The sequence below is a fragment of the Dermacentor andersoni genome, chromosome 6 (genome assembly GCF_023375885.2).
Source record: "Dermacentor andersoni chromosome 6, qqDerAnde1_hic_scaffold, whole genome shotgun sequence".
NCBI classification, from domain to species: Eukaryota; Metazoa; Arthropoda; class Arachnida; order Ixodida; family Ixodidae; genus Dermacentor; species Dermacentor andersoni.
In genome coordinates, this window is record NC_092819.1 from 172,818,692 (window position 1) to 172,834,295 (window position 15,604).

The 15,604-nt window shown below is 47.3% G+C and overlaps 1 protein-coding gene across 1 annotated transcript in view; it reads left to right on the forward strand.

Annotated features, from left to right (window-relative positions):
* The window catches only part of LOC129382702 (uncharacterized), a 674,466-nt gene that overhangs the window by 238,819 nt on the left and 420,043 nt on the right, over nucleotides 1-15,604 (forward strand). Inside the window, exon 4 of the mRNA XM_055066819.2 lies at nucleotides 11-149. Within this exon, the coding sequence (XP_054922794.1) occupies nucleotides 93-149 (57 nt within the window). The 5' untranslated portion in view covers nucleotides 11-92. The remainder of the gene's footprint in view (nucleotides 1-10; nucleotides 150-15,604) is intronic.

Genomic DNA, 15,604 nt, shown 5'->3' on the forward strand with positions numbered 1-15,604 from the left:
TTGTTTGCAGGCAGATTGTTGATACAAAGTTGACTGATGAATCTCTACAAGCCGAATATGATAAAAACATTGTACACTATGGCCTTCATTACATGAAATCTGTGAATTCTTTGACGGATTTCAAACAAAAAGCCGTAAACTATATGAAGGTAAGTGCGCAGCGGTCTTCTTAAATGCGGGTGCTTCCATTTCAACGGGGCGGAAAAGGCGCACTGTTTGAAATTCTCCTAGTCAATTCGGCCCGGCTTATCTGCCTGAATTTGTAATGGATGGGCAATTCAACATGATACAGTTCACTTAACCTAAAACATGGGAGAGGGAGAAGGTTCCGGACATAGCAGCTGATGACTGTTATATGAAAACCCTCAGAACCACCACAATAATTTTTGGCACATTTTAAATGCGCAATATTCTTCAATGAACGAAATTATTTACGGCTGGTACAATCTAAACACACCTGTTAGTGAGCCGACAAAGCAAGCTGGCATTCGAACACTCAAATCACCCGTAAGTTTCAGCAATTACAAATGGTATACAACATTGCAAACTACCTGCCAAAACTAGTCTTTGTCATTTACAGATGCACTTCGGGAGATCAAGACGCACCCTACATAAGCACCACAGCGCTATCTTAATGCTGCAGACGCGAGCAGGTCGCCATTCGTTTTGCGCAAGAGGTTTCGCGGAATGCAATGCAATACCACAATATGTAAATGTTATCCAATGTCAAAGCATTTTCTATTTATTTTACTACATGTGACAGGCAAATTTTGATGTCTTTCACCAGATTAGTGGCGGACGCTCGGCGGCCTTTATTGCATTTCTTTTTGTTTTTATTAGTTTGCTTATTCATTACCTTGCCACGTTATCTGTTGCTATGTGCTGTATGTTACTCACTCTGCTTTTGCGCAAATGCTTCACCGTGTCTAACATTTCCTCTGACTTTGTGCTTGCTTACATGCGAGCTTGGTAACCCCCGCGGAATTGTCACGGGGTGCATATAGTTCGACAATAACTGACAATTTTATTTCAAGTCAAAACATTTTAGGCGCTCTCGACGACCAGGAGTGATTCACTTGTCGCGTGATTTTCTTGCGTTACATCCATGGCGCAAGCGCTCTGATCTCGCATTTAACAAGTTGCTTTCTTTACGCTTTTGCCATTTGCCTACTTGACAACTGGCATTTAATCGAACTTAAGTGTTGACTTTTGCTTTCATTGCTCTTGCTTGTCTTTAGGCGAAAGTACTTTCATTTTGGCTTGAATAGATTTCGACTGTGCACCTGAGTGCCAGTGAATTCTTTCTTAATCTTCAACTATACTGAATTGCACAACTGTACCTTATGTTGGTGATAGCGTCATTTCTAACCACTCCAGCTTTGGCTACTAAAGGGTAGCACATTGTATAGTACAAATAAATAGATAATAACAACATAATGCTTCAGCTATCATCTCTGGCTAATATGTCAATGCTATGCGCCGTGAAGACCCCACAAACTGAAAAAAAAAAACATAGCCCTGTGCTGAGCTCCAGGTCTTCGCGTTCCTCCTTTGTGTGTCGTGATGCGAACAGGGTGCTTCAGGTGGCGCCACCGAGGCAAAAAGCTCTCAATTGGTCTTTTGGTGAAGGACGACAGCGCGAACGCCCCGAGAGTCGACTGTGTGTACCGACGCGAGCTCGCACATTGTGCACCATTGAACCTTTTCCATTCAGCCGGTGTCGCACGGAAGACGGAGAGCGGAGGAGTGTTTATGTGCGCTGAAGCAACTTTCACTTCGCTGCATGGGGTTGGTGCGAGTGAGCGTCGACGATTATATAACGGGAGAATAGCCAACGAGAAACTGTGGCGGACGGGTAACCGTTCGTCAAACGCTGGCAAGCTTATTTAACTGCAACATTTCAGAAAAATTCTTTCGGTTATCTTTGTCAATATACACTATTATGAGCCAGTACGTAACCGTTTTCACGCTTATGGTAGTTCACGGGCCCTTAAAGGTCGCCAGTCATTTAAGAATTTTCGAGGTCTAAATTTCTTGAATGTGTGCAGTTTCTGTCAAAACTTTCAGAAATGGTTTGCTATGCTGTTTCTGATACCTGTTCGAGAACCGCAACATCATGGCTACTGTGCTGAAGAAACTGAGTTCCGCTAGTATCATTGAGTCTGCTACGAAAATATCGAGACCAAACGTGGGCGCTAGTGTCTGCGAAACCTTCAAGTTAAGCGGTTAAGCGATTATGAGAATTGGTGACAGTATACACGTGTCTGCCTAAAGTTGATCCTTGGAGCTTCAAGTCGCTGTGAACAACAGTTTTGACAAAACATTGCCTCACCATTGTTACGTTACACAATATGTGTGCATGTGCGTGGAGGCTCCTTGGTTGCTATAGAGTGGAGTGAGGAAGCGCAACTAATATTAATTCAAGCGCGTGAAAGACGCATTCACGAAAATTTGAAAAATAATTGTACTGCATACCGCTCTCGTTCATCTGAGAACAATATAGGCTCTAACATAGCATCTAGTGAAGGAGCTCGAAAAGTTGGTGTAGCCTCATCGTTCTGACAGCCGCGGTGAGAACCGAAGTTAATACAAAACTTGGAACGCACTATAGGTTAAGTGCAAACTGCTGAGTGAGTTTTATTCGATAAGAAAGAAGTAGTGTAGTGTGAGAATTTATATAGTATAGGAGTAGGAAGAGTGATGGAGGCGCCCCATCCCTCTCCCTCCCTCAAGGGGTGGCAATAGCGACTTTGCACAACGCGTTTATTTTAGTCCTTCTCCATTCAGGGCTACTGTTATGCATAACGTACATGCGTTAGAGATTAGCTGGACACAATTGGATGGGATACGGGCCAACACAAATCAGTCGCTGCCGCTACCTACACGTACAATCTCAAAGCCTATACAAAAGCGATGCTGAAGGAGCTCTCGAATTTCTAATGTTTTAAAGGCTCCCAGGGCCTTTTGCGAGAGGGGTGAGGGAGTATTCGCGATGACCTACTGTGTTTTGTAAAACACGTGTTCACCGATGTTCATCATCAATTCATCATCAGCCTGGCTACGCCCATTGCAGGGCAAGGGCCTCTACCATACTTTTCCAACTACCCCGGTCATGCGCTAATTGTGGCCATGATGTCCCTGCAAACTTCTTAATCTCATCCGTCCACCTAACTTTCTGCCGCCCCCTGCTACGCTTCCATTTTTTTGGAATCCAATCCGTAACGCTTAATGACCACCGGTTATCTTCCCTCCTCATTACATGCCTGCCCATGACCATTTATTTTTATTGATTTCTGCCAAGATGTCATTAACTCGCGTTTGTTCCCTCACCCAATCTGCTCTTTCCTTATCCCTTCACGTTACACCCAACAATCTTGAAGTTTTTGAAGTTTGAAGTTCATTTCCTTTCTTCATTACAGAAAGAGGAAACAAGAGCTAAAGGCAATTTGGCCTGACAGGGGCTCTTGCTCCTAAGTGCGTTGGGCTTACATGATGATCTCATGTACGAAAAAAGCAAATATAACAAGAAACAAGCAAGTACGAAGTAGAAAATACAAATAAACAAGATTATGCTTGTTATACAAAACACATTTATGCTTCAATTTTTGTTTGTGCAAACACATTACCGCGCAGATTAAGGAATACATATATAGTGCATAAAAAAATTAGTGCGAGAGCAATTTATGTGTAAATAATTTGATACTGTATGAGTAGGTTTTTTATACCTTGCTTAAAATTAGGCGCACGGAAATCAATTTTTTGCTCAACAATGTTTAGTAGCCTTGGTATTTGATAGTTTATATCCTGACGTCCGTAGTTACTACGCGTCAATGGTATTTTCTTGATTTGATAACGTAATGGGTATCGAAGAGAAGTGGGTATGCTGACAACATGGAGCCTGTGTTTTTTTTTATATGTAAGAGTAATCTCTAATAAAATACTTGATTTGCTTGGGATTCTTTCCACAGGTCGTTGCGTCTTCCTTAATTTAAGTAGAACCTTTTTCGTACGCCTCCAGGTTTTTGCCCAGTAGGTCTGTACTGGTAAGACACAGCTGCTATACACTTTTCTCTTGAGCGATAACGGCATCCTGCTGTTCATGATCTGAGAATGCCTGCCAAACGCACCCCATCTCATTTTTATTCTTCTGATTATTTCACTCTCCTGATCCGGATCCGCGTTCACTACTTGCCTTCAGTAGGTGTATTCCCTTGCCACTTCCAGTGCTCCGCTACCTATCATAAACTGCTGTTCTGTACGGAGACTGGTAAACACTACTTTAGTTTTCTGCTGATTAATTTTGAGACCCACCCTTCTGGTTTGCCTGTCCAAGTCAGTGAGCATGCATTGCAATTGGTCCCCTAAGTTACTAAGCAAGGCAATATCATCAGAGAATCGAAAGTTACTAAGGTATTCTCCATTACCTCTTATCCCCAGTTCTTCCCAATCCAGGTCTCTGAATACCTCCTGTAATATCGCAGCGAACAGCATTGGAGATACCATATCTCCGTGCCTGACGCCCTTCTTTATTGGGATTTTGTTGCTTTCTTTATGGAGGACTACAGTGGCTGTGGAGCCGCTATATATATCTTTGAGTATTTTTACATACGGCTCGTCTACACCCTGATTCTGTAATGCCTGCGTGACTGCTGATGTTTCGACTGAATCAAACGCTTTCTCATAATCAATGAAAGCTATATATAATAGTTGATTACATTCCCCACATTTCTCTATCATCTGATTGATAGTGTGAACATGGTCCGTTGTTGAGTATCCTTTACGAAATCCTCCCTGGTACTTTGGTTGACAGAAGCCTAAGGTGTTGCTCATTCTATTTGCGGTTACCTTAGTAAATGCTTTGTAGACAACGGACAGGAAGCTGATCGGTCTATTTTTTCAAGTCTTTGGCGTCCCCTGTTTATAGATTAGGATTATGTCGGCGTTCTTCCATGATTCCAGTACGCTCGAGTTCATGAAGCATTGCGTATACACGGTGGCCAGTTTTCCTAGAAGAATCTCCTCGCCATCCTTCAACAAATCTGCTGTAATCTGATCATCCCCAGCTGCCTTACCCCTTGGCTTAGCTTCGAAGGCTTTCTTTACATCATCCGGTGTTACTTGTGGGAGGTCGAAGTCCTCTAGACTATCCCCTCTTCTATTACCAGCGTGGGTGCCACTGGTACGGTGTAAGTCTCTATAGAACTCCTCAGCCACTTCATATACATATTAGTAATGATATTGCCGCTTTTGTCTCTTTACGCATACACCTGATTCATGCCTATTACTAGTTTCTTCTTTACTGCTTTTAGGCACCCTCTGTTCCTGAGAGCGTGTTCAATTGCATCCATATTTTACTTCCCTATGTTAGCTATCTTACGCTTGTTTATTAACTTGGAATGTTCTGCCAGCTGTATTCTAGCTGTAGGGTTAGAGGCTTTCATACATTGACGTTTCTTAATGAGATTGTTCGTCTCCTGCAATAGCTTAGCGATGTTCAATAACCTCTTTTAAATGAAAAACTATTGATTAAAGTACAGCAGCACCATGAAGGTCATTCCAGTCGTTGTTTTGGTGCAGGAAAAAACACTGATGGGCAGTTTTAAAGGCTGGAGGCAGTCCACACTCGTTTTATGGCTCGTGGGGATAAAGGGGAAGTATAGAGGATCGTTGATATTTTTGTCAGAGTTCGCAAGACTTGATTTCATGGCAAAGTGCTGCGGTACATTGTGTGGGAGGTGACGAGAAGAGGCAGCCGCCGTCGCCACGGTTTACCCAGGCCGGCCAGCCACGGTGCAGCGTGCTTTCCGGAGTGGCCGGCTCCACGGCTGCGCAGGCGATGCGCGCTGGCACTGCTCCGCAGAGGTGGATTACCGGCGGTGGTCAGGACACGCCAAACGCCTGCCTTCCTTGCTGCGTTGCGCGCGCGAGCACATAAGCTGGCGATGGAATCGCGGTGGTACTGTCTCTTGTCGCGAGCGCATGCGCGCTGGCATGTTCTATTCTCGCGCTACCGGCACGTGAGCCCACCTTCTTATTCGCCTGCTTTGAAGGCCACAGTTGCGCTGCTACAATAGGTTAGCCTGCAGTGTAATATTTCTATACTGTAGGTGTAATTATTTATGAGAAGAAAGACAGGCAGCGGAGTATTGGTCAGACCCTAGTGCATAATTTTGGTTAGCTTGTTGAGGATTCAAGAGAGAACCTGCGTATTTAGGTTTATACCTAACAAAGTGCAGCAAGATAAATATTTGACAATAGAGGAAGCTTGACGTTTATTGCACCAGATGCAATCGAGGATTCACGGTAAGTATAATTTGTTACATTGGCAATATAGGTAGACCAAAACATATCGAAACAATGAGAGATTCACAGATACCTCCATTAAAGGATATAATGGACATGAGCTAATAACATTAGCGATTTCTGGTGCCAGGCTTCCATTAGACAGCCATCACCCTCTGAACGCTCGTCAGTGCAACGTAGGTGTGGAAGCTACCTCCAACAAGTTCATTTCCAGGATGTCACTAAAACAATCCTGGGGCCCTATAACGTAAAACTATTCCAATATGTTTCTATTCCAATTTCCTGACGTCAAATTTGCGTAACCACCCACGAAAGCACTGGGCGGTCCCCCGCAGGGTTGTCTGAACAGACCAATCAAACGCTCTCCTCGTTCATAGGAGGTCACTTTTGTTTGCTTGAAAAACGAATAACATTGCCTACACTGAGGGGCTTGTCGTATTTAATTGGCTGACAAGAGGCGAGGAGAACGCTCAAGTGGAGAGGGATTCACTGGGGCAGAGCCAGTGCACTGAAAATCGATACCCGGATCAAGAGGGTGGTGCCGGCGTCTGCGATTGGCCGGCTTTCCCTTACTTAGCTTGTTGTGGCTGGTCGAAAATTGCGGTGGCATGCAATGGAAGCTTAAGAATGACGCTAAAACTGACCCTCAGCAAAGAAGAGTTGGCAGAATGAGGTAGTAAACGTGCCGAAAGTGCTTGAAAACATTACACGGTCACGCAACAAATTTTGTTATGCGCAAATACACCAATGCTCTCCGGCAGGTGCGAGTAGCCAGAGTCTGAGCGATCGGCGGCAGCCATCTATTATTCCTTTCGGAACGGGGCAGCCTGCGGCTATTCCGAAAAAAATTCAGTTTTGTTCGGCATATTAATGCATCTTTATCGCGTACACGTCACTTTGACGCGGTGAGATTGTGCGGTTTTGTGACGTCGCATGACAGGCAGGTGAAGTGGGTGCAGCCCGACAACTTTTTACCAATAGCCGAGGGCTAATGGCGAAAAGGGGTCGAATCAGAAATAACTGTTTTTCTTTTTTCTGTCAAATCATGCATAATCAGTGTGTATACATCATATCAGATGGGGAGGTATCGCGGTTTTCGTGACGTCCGTGACAGGCAGGTGAAGTGGGGGGTGGTCGAAAAATGTTTTTGACGAATCGCGGAGGGCTGATAGCAGAATTGGAATAGAAAAGTTTGGAATAGTTTTACGTTATAGCGCCCCTGCTGTTGTAAGTTTAGCTACTGTGTTGCTCACTTCCATTTTGCGCCATGTTACTTTTTGCGCACTTTTGCTCTTAAGCATTCACGCCTGTCCGTGTAACCGTGGCACAAAATTTCTATTGACGACGCCCTCATGCAACAGACTTGAAAGAAGAGATTTGAGAATTACGTCGGTAGCACTTCCGCCACACTTTATCCGCATTAACGAATAGGAAGAACGTAGAAATTTGATGAAGAAATAGATCATCTATTCAAATTAGTAAAGTGCCTAGCAGCCCAGAGCATTATGTCCGCGTAATTCAATATTGCTGCAGGTGTGGCCACGTAGGCATTATTTATATTGACGTGCGAACTCGTTCATACCTGCCGTGGTGGCTCCGTGGCTATGGTGTTGGGCTGCTTAGCACGAGATTGCGGGATATAATGCAGCCATGGCGGCCGCATTTTGATGGGGGCGAAATGCGAAAACACCCGTGTACTTTGGTTTAGCCGCACGTTAAAGAACCCCAGGTGGTCGAAATTTCCGAAGTCTTCCACTACAGCGTGCCTCATAATAAGAAAGTGGTTTTGGCACGTTAAACCCCATAATTTCATTTTTTAAGGTCGTTTATCTTTTTCACGGGGGAGTGCTTTTCCCGTATAAGAAATGTTAGCGCCCCGCGTAGGACGCGCCTACATGTATCGGGAATTTCTGGAATGTTATCGATGCTTCTATCCGCTCTCTCTTGTCGCCGAGCTTGCGTAATCTTGTCACAGTCGATAATGTGGCGAAAGGAGGACGATGATGGTGGCCTTGGAGACGGCGAAGAAGGGTGTAGCATTATCGCTGCTGTAGGCTTGCTGGCTCAGCTAATAAAAGTCATCTGTAAATAGACGCACGCTTCTTCCTTCCCCTAACATCTTTGGTGGACGTGCGGGGTAATCACTTGCGGAAGACCGAGCTCCGCAGCGGACGTAACCTGGCCGCCATGTCGTCCTAAGGAGATTTCAACAACGGCCCCGTCGTCGCCACCGACGGTCATCCTGGCCCAGCCTCGCGACCCTGGCATGTTTTCCGGGATCGACAACGTTGGCGTCGATGACTGGTTGCAGAATTACGAACGGGTCAGCGTTCGGTGGGATAATGCGCTTAAACAGGTGGGATAATACGCTTATGCTGGCCAATATAATATTCTACCTGAAGAAAACGGCACGGGTCTGATTCGAAACACACGAAGAAGAGATTACGAGTTGGGACCAGTGCAAACAGAAGCTTAGAGATTTGTTCGGCGAGCCCGTTGGCCGCCAATGAGCTGCGAAGAAGGACCTTCGGACCCGTGTACCGACGTCCACTGAATCTTACGTGGCGTATATCCAGGACGTCCTCGCGCTTTGCCGAAAAATGGATAACAATATGGCAGAGGCAGACAAGGTCAGCCACGTTTTAAAAGGCATCCCGGACGACGTTTAACCTGCTTGTTTACAAGAACGTAACAACGGTCAATGAGATCATTAACGAATGTCGCCGCTTTGAAGACGCGAAGCGTCGCCGCATAGGTCAACAGTTTACGCGTCTACCTATTTTATACGCCTTCCATCTGTTGCAGCCACCTGCATCCTTCTCTTATCCTGCCCACCTGTACCTGACGGAGACTACGTCCTTACTCCCGCGACTTCAGTCCTGCTTTCTCACAATGTATCCTTCCCGCTGACCATCGTTTCTGTTGCGGACAATCAGACATGTCTGCCCATCCTAAATTTCGGACAGTGCCCACAAGTAATTCCTCGAGGCATGTCTCTAACCACGTTGTCACCGACGCACGAGTGCCACATTTCCGTTCTATCTGTTGCGCCGTCTTCGACCAATGCTCATTCTGCGCCTTCTGCATCAGCCCCGTCCGACGACATTACAAAGATGATTGCACCGGATCTCTCAACACAACAAGCCGCAGAGCTCCGTGGCCTCTTCGGGTCCTTCTCCGACATTTTCGACCTGAACGATCGCCTTTTGTGTCAAACTACGGTCGTGAAGCATCGTATAAATACCGGCGATGCAGCACCTGTTCGCCGACGCCCATACCGAGTGTCGCCTTCTGAGCGACAAGTTAGCCAGAGCGAGGTTGACAAGATGCTTGCCAAAGGGATTACTAAATACTCTTCCAGCCCGTGGGCGTCCCCTGTTGTTTTCGTCAAAAAGAACGATAACAGGTGGCGATTCTGCGTTGACTATCGTCATCTAAACACGTTCACCAAGAACGATGTATATCCACTTCCCCGCATTGACGATGCTCTAGATTATCTCCACGGTGCCACTTATCTTTCATCTATAGACCTTCGCTCTGGATATCGGCAAATTGCCGTGGAGGAAATGGACTGTCGAAGACCACATTCGTCACACCAGATGGTCTATATCAGTTCCGGGTGATGCATTTTGGCTTGTGCAATGCCCCGGCGACCTTTGAACGGATGATGGACATGCTCTTACGTGGTTTCAAATGGTCCATCGGTTGGCGCTACCTGGATTACATCATCGTATTCTCTTCAACTTTTGCGACGCATCTTGAAAGACTTTCATCTGTTCTTTCTGTTTTTCGAACCACTGGCTTGCAGCTCAACTCGTCCAAGTGCCACTTAGGTCACCGCCAAATAACCATGCTCGGACACCTCGTTGATTCTTCAGGCATTCGCCCCTACCCCGCTAAAGTTCATGCCATGCAGAATATCCCCGTACCAACTTGTGTCAAAAATGTTCGCAGCTTTATTGGCCTTTGCTCTTACTTCCGCAGGCTTGCGCAAAATTTCGGCCATGTTGCCCGCCCTCTGACTGACCTCCTGAAGAAAGACGTTTCTTTCTTTTGGGGCTCTGAACAAGCGTCTGCTTTCTCGCAGCTCATGACGCTGCTCACCGCACCTCCTGTTCTCGCCCATTTTGGCGCCTCCGCTCCGACAGAAATCCGCACTGACGCCAGTGGCTACGGCATCGGCGCAGTTTTAGCTCAACGCCAATAAGGGCACCACCGCGTCATCGCCTACGCCAGCCACCTCCTCTCTCCCGCTGAGCGCAATTACTCCATTACTGAGCGCGAGTGTCTCGCTCTCATTTGGGCGGTGAGCAAGTTCCGACCTTACGTATATGGTCGACCATTTACAGTTACAACCGACCACCGCGCCCTTTGTTGGATTTCCTCCCTCAAGAATCCCACCGGACGCCTCGGTCGCTGGGCCCTACGGCTACAGGAATACACATACACTGTGGTCTACAAGTCGGGTCGTCTACATCAGGACGCCGACTGCCTGTCTCGTCATCTCGTCGATGTATCGGATGGTTTAGTGGAAGACGCACCAATCTGCGTTCTTTCTCTCTCTGCCTTTCAAGACATTGGCGTTGAACAACGACGCGATGAGTGGTTACGCCCCATTATCGAACGCCTGCGCTCTGATCCGTCTGACCCATCCCTTCACATGTTGGTACTACACTATGGCATCCTGTATCACCGCAACATACACCCCGACGGGCCCGAGCTCCTAGCAGTCATTCCGTCTCATCTGCGACACATTGTGCTGCAGCAACTGCACGACGTTCCCACCGCTGGACACCTTGGCGTCACGCGGACCTATGACCGAATTCGGCGACGGTTTTTCTGGCCCCGTCCCAGCCGCTCCGTCCGGCGCTATGTTGCCGCATGTGAGTCACGTCAATGCCGGAAAAGACCAGCTGTGCCTCCCGCCGGACTTCTGCAGCCTTTGAATATACCGGCCGACCTTTTTTTTCGCGTTGGCGTTGATCTTCTCGGACCATTCCCTATATCAAATGACGGAAATAGGTTGATTGCCATCGCTACGGACTATACAACTCGCTTTGCCATTAATAGAGCCCTACCGACCAGCTGCACCACAGACGTCGCTGATTTCTTGCTTCACGACATTATCTTTCACCGCAGTGCACCTCCTCTACTTCGCACCGATCGCGGCGGATACTTCCATGTCAACGTCACAGACGACCTACTTCGATCATGTGCTACTATACACACACTTACTACCGCTCACCATCCTCAAACTAACAGCCTTACCGAACGCCTGAACCGCACATTAACTGACATGTTAGCACTGTATGTTTCCTCCGATCATCGCGACTGGGGCATTGCTCTACAATTTGTCACGTTCGCCTACAATTCCTCGAGCCACGACACAGCTGGATATTCATCCTTCTATCTCCTCTTCGGCCATGAGCCGACTTTGCCTTTCGAGACTCTCCTTTCGAACACACTCGACTCGCCAACAAATGCACTCGGCATGTCATAGCCACAGCAGCCCAAGCACGCCAGTTTGCCCGCATTCGTCTTTCTGCTTCACAGACATGCCAGAAGTGCCGTTATGACCTGCGCCATCACGACGTGCACTACGAACCAGGGGTGCTGTGCAGGATGCGCCGAGTTTCTCGTTCACCCGAGTTTTACACGAGTTTGCTCGACGGCAGTCAGTGAACGGAGATAGCGTGAAGCGCGCACAGGCTGCAGGCAAAAAAATATGTAGGCAAAAAGCCGCGTATGACAGGATGAGCGCACTCTGCGTGGCACGCTGCTTCCACGTTTCAGGCGCAGACGGCTGCACAACGAAACGCGCCAGCGCCGCTTATTGTTAACAACGGAGTATCGCAACTTAGCAATACCGTGACTGTCCCGCTGTCTGTCTGCACACTTGCCGTGAGCCGCTTGTCACGCCTTTCCCGGGCGCGTCAAGGACGTTCCTCCTCTTTCGAGCACTATCTTTCTATGCTCCTTCGAATGCGAACAGGGTACATGCGGCGCATTCTTCCAACTATGCTTTCGCTCAGACGAATACGTTAAAATACAACAAATAAAATAACGAACATCTTTATTTATTTATGTGTCGGTTTTTCGTTTTTAATGCTAGAAATTTATGATGACAAACGGAGATCGAGCAAATTATTAAATTTTGCACTTCTTGCCGCGAGTGGCGACAGTGAGGCGAAAGCTTAGAAGCGGATACATTGAAGCGGGTCGCACGCACAAGGCATATGGTGAGAAGTCGCCTAGGGGCGCTACAGTGCTATTCTCAATAATGTCAGTGATCACCACTCTTTCTCTATTAGGGGAATAGAAACGTAGCGCCGCGGTACGGCTGTTTATCGCAGGCGCTTTAAGGCCACCGCTTTAGCAACTAAAAACGATACACTAGTCATAAATACGGGAGCAAGGGCTGTCGCTGCAAAATGGCGGTCCGTAGTGCCCGTAGTGGAGCAGTTCAGTGAAAATGTACCAGTTTATCTTTGTGCGCGAAGTCTCGGTGATGCATTGTGAAGTGCGTGCTTCCCAGCGACATAATTCATCGCTTGTAATTGCTTGCCCAGTGAAAGTGCCTCTGAGCGCATGTACGCAGTATTTGAGTGTTTTGTGCACACCAAGGTGCTTACGGATTACTTATGCTGGAGCCAGCAGCGATTGCAGAAGGATATCGTAACGACACCGCAGCAATCGCATTTTGGCAGGTGAGGGCTCTTGTGCGCGGTTATGAAATGAGACCTCGAACTGAGGAAGTTGTTGGACCTGTCGAGTGCGCAGTGCTTGTGATGAAGAAATGCCATTGCACTGGGTCAAGAAGAGCGAGCGATTCTCGGATGCTGATCGTGTTTACGACGTTGTGGCTCCAATGTATCACCGATGACACAGCAGCCATCTCAAACGACTGCTGCTATACGCACTCCTCAGCATCGTCGTCCCCCTCGGCGCATCGACGCCTTGGAAGCAGCTACAGTGACGTGCCGATAATTATTTACTGTACGCTACGTCGCCACAATGCAGGCGATGAAACCGTGCTGTGGGGCCATCTCAGCCCGAGAAGATATATGCATAAGCCAGCGAGAGTCAACGCTTTGTTTTTGATAGTAGTGCACAGTACATCACCGATGACAGTGCGTTGTGCGTGTTTTATGTTGGTAGTGAATATTGTTGATGCCTCTCAGCTCGGCACCGCGTCGCTGTTGCCGAAAGATAAGTTGGGCGTGGCCCAACCGTGGTGGGTGCGCGCGCAAGAGTAACATGCCTCGCGCGGGGCTCTGACTTTGATTGACAGGCGAACTCGTGCTAAACTCGTACAACGCGAAACCCCCTCCGAGTTCAACTCGGGAACATGGCGGCGGCAGCAGCAGCAGCCTGTGTTATTGCATCCAGCGGCAGCAAGCGTCAGTATGACCGTCTGGACCCGTTCACGTACATGACCGCCGTGGAGTTTCAGCGTCATTTTCGCCTGTCGAAGGGATCAGTGCGCTGGCTGTGTGACCAGCTAGGCGAAGAATCTCGTCTGTCGCTCACCGTCGAAGACAAAGTCCTCTGCGCCCTCCGTTTCTACGGGACTGGGAGTTTTCAGGGAAGCGTCGGCGCCGAGCGTTGCATTGGACGTCATCAAACTACGGCGAGCCTCGTCATCAAACTACTGTGAGCCTCTGTGTCAGAGATGTCTGATGCGCTTATTGATGCGGCAGTGCGGAAGCGGTGGCTGGCTTTCCCGAAGACTGCGGCTGAGCGGGCATTTATAAAAGAGCGCTTCTTACTTCGCGGAAACATTACGAACATAGTCGGGTGTGTCGACGGAACGTACGTAGGAATTAAGGCGCCTTCAATGTCAGCTTTACTGTGATTAGCATTGAAGCAATGTCTAGACGCACCTTATTGCCAAATTTGTCACTTCTGTGTAGCCGACCTAAATTTTGTGTTACCGACATCACACATGCGGCAGCCTATGATACTGACTTTTTCGATGGTTGCTGACTTTTTACCGATTGTTCTACTTGTCTATCAGGGCGCCTTCCAAATTGCTCACTTTTGGGGGGAAGAGGTTTATGAAGTATAAATAGATAAATGGATATCACAAATTGTGTGAAGTAAGCTGTGAATGCTAATCTCATAAAAAACTTGTGGTTTTTATGAGATTACTGATTGCTTAGTAAAGTTACTTAGTATGCCTAATGCTGAATTTTGGTCATGCGTCATCTATCGGCTGCATTATGAAACAGCAAGGCATTGCACAATTCGTTGCAGTGCGAGATGCGGATGTCGCGCCAAGCCGGTTGTGCCTATGCATTTATGGCAAAATGAAAATACATTGAGAATCTTAGTGTGCTGGCTTGCATGAAGAAAATACTTCAGAGTGTTTACTGTGTTCACTGTTCGTGCATGTGCCAGTGGTTCAGTGTACTTTCTTTTGGGGGGGGGGGGGCAGCATTATTCTGTATGGACAAATCGTATATTTTCGTCTCATAATGGGGCTCTAATTCTTCAGCAGTAGAACAATGCAGATCCAATGCTCTGAAGAACTCGGTGTGCGTGAAGATGTCGCGAGCCACCAAGACAAAATTACATATCGGGAGAAATGTGGTGCAGATGCCAATGAAAAGTGGGTCTTTAACCCGCCATGATAAAAATAAAGATTGCAGAGCGAATAGACCTTTTGTACAGCTTTAGAGCAATGATTACACAAACTGTGACATTCTCAAACGTGTAAAAGCTTGCCGCAATGCCAAAGTAGGATGAGCGATATGCAGCATATTTTGGCATTGAACATGTCTTGTAACTGCTATTTTTATTGTAAGCCTCGCTGTCACGCCTTTCCCTCCGGCACTCCATTTACAGAAACGCAGCACTGTCTTTCTATTGGTGTCAAGATGATGATGGTAACGGCAGCAGTAAGGCTGGTTAACGCTTGCCCCCTTGATTCCTGCGAGTTTATTGGTACAGAATATGACACGTGCATGCACCTGTGCAGCAAAATTTTACGCTTGTGGTGATTTGTTGGAGAGCTAATTCGTGTTGGGACATTTCAAAGATGTGCCTCATTGTGGCTTAATAACTAGAGCATTGGTGAGGTTGAAGTCTGGTTGTATTGGTATAGAAGCTTGAAGTTGAATTGCACAATTCGACGGGCCACAAAGAAGAGAAATACACACAGCTGAACGCTCTGCTGCGTGCGTTGCTCTTCTTTGTGTGCCGTCGAACTGTTGCGCGATCCAACTTCAAATAGAGCATTGGGCTTCTTTGGTGCAGGACCGAGGAAGTGTGAGCTATTCGACACCATGCCAGTGCCTTG